The sequence below is a fragment of the Oncorhynchus gorbuscha genome, linkage group LG14 (genome assembly GCF_021184085.1).
Source record: "Oncorhynchus gorbuscha isolate QuinsamMale2020 ecotype Even-year linkage group LG14, OgorEven_v1.0, whole genome shotgun sequence".
Classification (NCBI taxonomy): domain Eukaryota; kingdom Metazoa; phylum Chordata; class Actinopteri; order Salmoniformes; family Salmonidae; genus Oncorhynchus; species Oncorhynchus gorbuscha.
The window spans coordinates 76,099,299-76,104,438 of record NC_060186.1 but is presented as its reverse complement, the minus strand read 5'-3'; the positions used below and the strand labels follow the sequence as shown (position 1 = coordinate 76,104,438).

Genomic DNA, 5,140 nt, shown 5'->3' with positions numbered 1-5,140 from the left:
GAGCATTGGGGTTAGGGTTTGGTTAGGAAAATAGGATTTTGAATGGAAATCAATTGTTTGGTCTCCACAAGGATAGTAAAACCAGTGTGTGTGTGTGTGTGTGTGTGTGTGTGTGTGTGTGTGTGTGTGTGTGTGTGTGTGTGTGTGTGTGTGTGTGTGTGTGTGTGTGTGTGTGTGTGTGTGTGTGTGTGTGTGTGTGTGTGTGTGTGTGTGTGTGTGTGTGTGTGTGTGTGTGTGTGTGTGTGTGTGTGTGTGTGTGTGTGTACACTATATTGATAGTCAGAGTGGTGTTAGCCAGTGTTGGTCAGTCGGTCTGGATCTATGCCTCTCTGTGGACTCAATTTGGTTTGTTTGATCTCCAATAGAGGTCCTTAGACAGACCGCATCCCAAATGGCTCCCTATTCTCAACATAGTGCACAACCTTTCACCAGACCTCTATGGGCCCTGGTCAAGAGTAGTGCACTATTTAGTGAATGGGATGTCATTTGGTAGACAGCCAATAGCAGACAGGCACATGAGTGGCCATCTGTAACCCTGTGTACAGAAGCACTGTTGTCTTATAGCAGACAGACAAACATATTACCACTCCACTCCTGGCTGCACCTGCAACCCACCCAGTTATTTGATCTGACGTAGCCGGCTGGGCAAGCTGGAGCAGTGGACACTCCAGGTTCTAGAACTTTAGACAGAGAACACCACAGAGATATCACTAGGGATGTAGTTCTATGAAGAACACTCCAGGTTCTAGAACTTTAGACAGAGAACACCACAGAGATATCACTAGGGACGTAGTTCTATGAAGAACACTCTAGGTTCTAGAACTTTAGACAGAGAACACCACAGATATATATTTTTTTATTTTTTATTTTATTTCACCTTTATTTAACCAGGTAGGCTAGTTGAGAACAGGTTCTCATTTGCAACTGCGACCTGGCCAAGATAAAGCATAGCAGTGTGAACAGACAACACAGAGTTACACATGGAGTAAACAATTAACAAGTCAATAACACAGAGAAAAAACGGGGAGTCTATATACAATGTGTGCAAAAGGCATGAGGAGGTAGGCAAATAATTACAATATTGCAGATTAACACTGAGGTGATAAATGATCATGTACAGGTAGAGATATTGGTGTGCAAAAGAGCAGAAAAGTAAATAAATAAAAACTGTGGGGATGAGGTAGGTGAAAATGGGTGTGCTATTTACCAATAGATTATGTACAGCTGCAGCGATCGGTTAGCTGCTCAGCTGTACTAGGATGTAGTTCTATGAAGAACACTCTAGGTTCTAGAACTTTAGACAGAGAATACCACAGCTATATATCACTAGGGATGTAGTTCTATGAAGAACACTCTAGGTTCTAGAACTTTAGACAGAGAACACCACAGATATATATCACTAGGGATGTAGTTCTATGAAGAACACTCTAGGTTCTAGAACTTTAGACAGAGAACACCACAGATATATATCACTAGGGATGTAGTTCTATGAAGAACACTCCAGGTTCTAGAACTTTAGACAGAGAACACCGCAGAGATATCACTAGGGATGTAGTTCTATGAAGAACACTCCAGGTTCTAGAACTTTAGACAGAGAACGCCATAGAACTCTAGAAATGGGTTCTTCCAAAATTCTATCCTAGAATGTTGATAATGTGTATAATGTAAACGCTTAGAATTATCTCATATATACATTATACATTTTCTAATGGTGTCAGGTATTTATTTGATATTCAGTGTTAAAATAAATAAAAGTACATCATTTGCATAATTAGTCTGATGTATTTGAACATTAGCATAAAGGGGTGGACCAAGGCTGCATAATTCAACTAGTGTCAATAGCAGAACACCCTGGGAAAATTTCCACATGATTATGCAATGAGATGTTAGACGAGGAGTGTCCACATACTTTTGGTCATGTTGTGTACTTTACAGTGTTTGTGAGACGAGACATAATACTACTATAATCTGAATGTTAATTTTCCTAAATTGCTTTCATTTCAGAGCATCTAATTTGTAAGCATTTCTAATTATTCCTTTTTTTAAATTCCACAAAAAAAAAGAAAATGAACACCCATCGAAATAAAGTTCTCTTTCTCGTTCTTGTGATATAAGTATCCAGATCGTGATGCAACAGAAAGACAATCTATTCCGTCTATTTCAGCCACTACCAGGGTGTGTTTGCCCATTCCCAACAGTGCACATTCCCAACATTCCCAACAGTGCACATTCCCAACATTCCCAACAGTGCCCATTCCCAACAGTGCCCATTCCCAACAGTGCCCATTCCCAACAGTGCCTATTCCCAACAGTGCACATTCCCAACAGTGCACATTCCCAACATTGCACATTCCCAACAGTGCCCATTCCCAACAGTGCACATTCCCAACATTCCCAACAGTGCCCATTCCCAACAGTGCACATTCCCAACATTCCCAACAGTGCCCATTCCCAACAGTGCACATTCCCAACAGTGCACATTTCCAACATTCCCAACAGTGCACATTCCCAACAGTGCCCATTCCCAACAGTGCCCATTCCCAACAGTGCCCATTCCCAACAGTGCCTATTCCCAACAGTGCACATTCCCAACAGTGCACATTCCCAACATTCCCAACAGTGCACATTCCCAACAGTGCCCATTCCCAACATTGCACATTCCCAACATTCCCAACAGTGCACATTCCCAACATTCCCAACAGTGCCCATTCCCAACATTCCCAACAGTGCCCATTCCCAACAGTGCACATTCCCAACAGTGCACATTCCCAACAGTGCCCATTCCCAACAGTGCCCATTCCCAACATTCCCAACAGTGCCCATTCCCAACAGTGCCCATTCCCAACAGTGCCCATTCCCAACATTCCCAACAGTGCCCATTCCCAACAGTGCCCATTCCCAACATTCCCAACAGCGCCGAGTTAAAACATAAGACAAATATATGTATCACTGTATCCAGGTAGCAACTGCAGTAAGTGTAGTCTACTGGTGGTCATCATTAGTGCAGTTGGAAATTTTACCAAGTGGACGCCCCCCCAACTGGCTTTTTCTGTTTTTCTATGTTCTATTAATGAAACTAATTCGTTTTGTAATCAAAGCTCAGATATGCAAAACAATATAATTATACAATGCTTTGAGATAGAGAGGGACACTTAATTTTAATACACAATGGGGCTATTTGTAAATGTCTAATAGCAAATTGGTACATTCTGCACAAAGAAAATGTAGAATAATGCACATGCTCTTTTCAATAGGCTACTTGATAGAGCGACAATTATATTCAATTCGACTATTTAGCATAGAGATAATCAGATCTGATTAGGTGCATTCTGATCAACCCCCCCCCCCCCCCCCCCCCACACAAAAGGAAATGCATTCATGCATCAAAGGAATGGTCTTACCGATTGTGGAAATGTGAGACGGGTGAAATTCGTTGTCCGTGAATCTGCATAATAAACATGTTTTTCCAACCCCCGAATCTCCGAGAAGCAGGAGTCGGAAGAGCACATCATACTGCTTAGCCATAACGTCTTAGAAATGAGAACAGCCAGCAAGCTAACTCAGCAACGAATTTCCAAAAGCAACACAGCTACACCCCAGCCCATGTCTGCCCAAAATGCAATCAAGTCTTTTGATAGTCTTTCGAGGAACCGGTGAGCAGCTCTGTCTATTCTAACCAGGAGGAGCGGTCTCTTTGGTAACAACGCCTAGGTATAAGAGAAGGGATTCCACCCAGCCCACTCCTCTCCTCTGATGGGTGCGGTGGCGGGGGAAGCTCCCAGCAGCATCCGCTATTCACTTGACATCACCGACAGGCGAGATGGTTGGTTGAGAAAGCGCGGGAGTAACACGACAGTACAGAAGAAACACCTTTATTATTTTATTGTCCGTAAACTACACCCGGAAGAGTAATTGTGCAAAGAAAACACAGGCTACCTAAAGTGAGCTAAATTAAATAGGGCTATTTATTTTATTCCTACAGCCTAAAATAATTGTTATTTTATGATGTGCCAAGTAGCCTACATGTTTATCTCAAAAGGATTCTAGTAGACGTTTTGCCACATAACAAATAAAGCATGGTTGGATTGAGTTAACACATTTTTCATACCCCTAGGCATGTATTTTAGGATTCATCAGAATATTCATGCACTGATATGACAGCAAATTCCATTTTTATTTGTATTTTTTTATTTTACCTTTATTTAACCAGGCAAGTCAGTTAAGAACAAATTCTTATTTTCAATGACGGCCTAGGAACAGTAGGTTAACTGCCTGTTCAGGGGCAGAACGACAGATTTGTACCTTGTCAGCTCAGGGATTTGAACTTGCAAACTTCCGGTTACTAGCCGAACGCTCTAACCACTAGGCTACCCTGCCGCCCCGGCAAAGGTTACACACATACACAACACTGACCAAAAAGTTATTTTGTTGGCATTTACGTATGTCCCCATTACCAGTAAAACATCATCAAAACCTATTTCTTCACTTACTTGCTGTGCTGTTTCGTTGTCAAGTCGTTTCATTCTCAACCAGGATTTCAATGGAACGCCATTTGGGTTTTTGCGTGTCAAAAAATATACTATTTAACACTATTTGACACGTCAAATAACACACTGGTTGACAATCAGGACCTGGATATGACAGCACATCCCATAATAATTTAATGGGTTCATAAATGTTTTACAAAGTTATTACACATTGATTACACGATCACCCGTATTTCATATGTCACAGCGATTCATCGCTACGTATGCTATGATGCTGTATGCTATGATGCTGTATGCTACGATGCTGTATGCTATGATGCTGTATGCTACGATGCTGTATGCTATGATGCTGTATGCTACGATGCTGTATGATACGATGCTGTATGCTATGATGCTGTATGCTACGATGCTGTATGCTACGATGCTGTATGCTATGATGCTGTATGCTATGATGCTGTATGCTACGATGCTGTATGCTATGATGCTATGATGCTGTATGCTACGATGCTGTATGCTACGATGCTGGTAAAGTTGTCTTGCGCACCTTCAGTGCTGGTCATAACAAAAAGCTAGCTAGCTCAACGGATCCAAACAATGTTCTTCCCCAAAAACATAGCAAAACGACAATCTGTTTCTATATAGCTAGGTGTCAT

The 5,140-nt window shown here is 41.8% G+C and overlaps 1 protein-coding gene across 2 annotated transcripts in view; it reads right to left on the bottom strand.

The window, feature by feature from the left end:
* LOC123995737 (ras-related protein Rab-15-like) overlaps window positions 1-3,796 on the bottom strand; it is a 32,372-nt gene extending 28,576 nt beyond the window's left edge. The window contains exon 1 of one of the 2 annotated variants that reach the window (XM_046299408.1): window positions 3,402-3,796. In XM_046299408.1, the coding sequence (XP_046155364.1) occupies window positions 3,402-3,525 (124 nt within the window). In that variant the 5' untranslated portion in view covers window positions 3,526-3,796. The remainder of the gene's footprint in view (window positions 1-3,401) is intronic. The other variant, XM_046299409.1, reaches the window with a different exon arrangement.
* Between the last annotated feature and the right edge of the window lie 1,344 nt (window positions 3,797-5,140).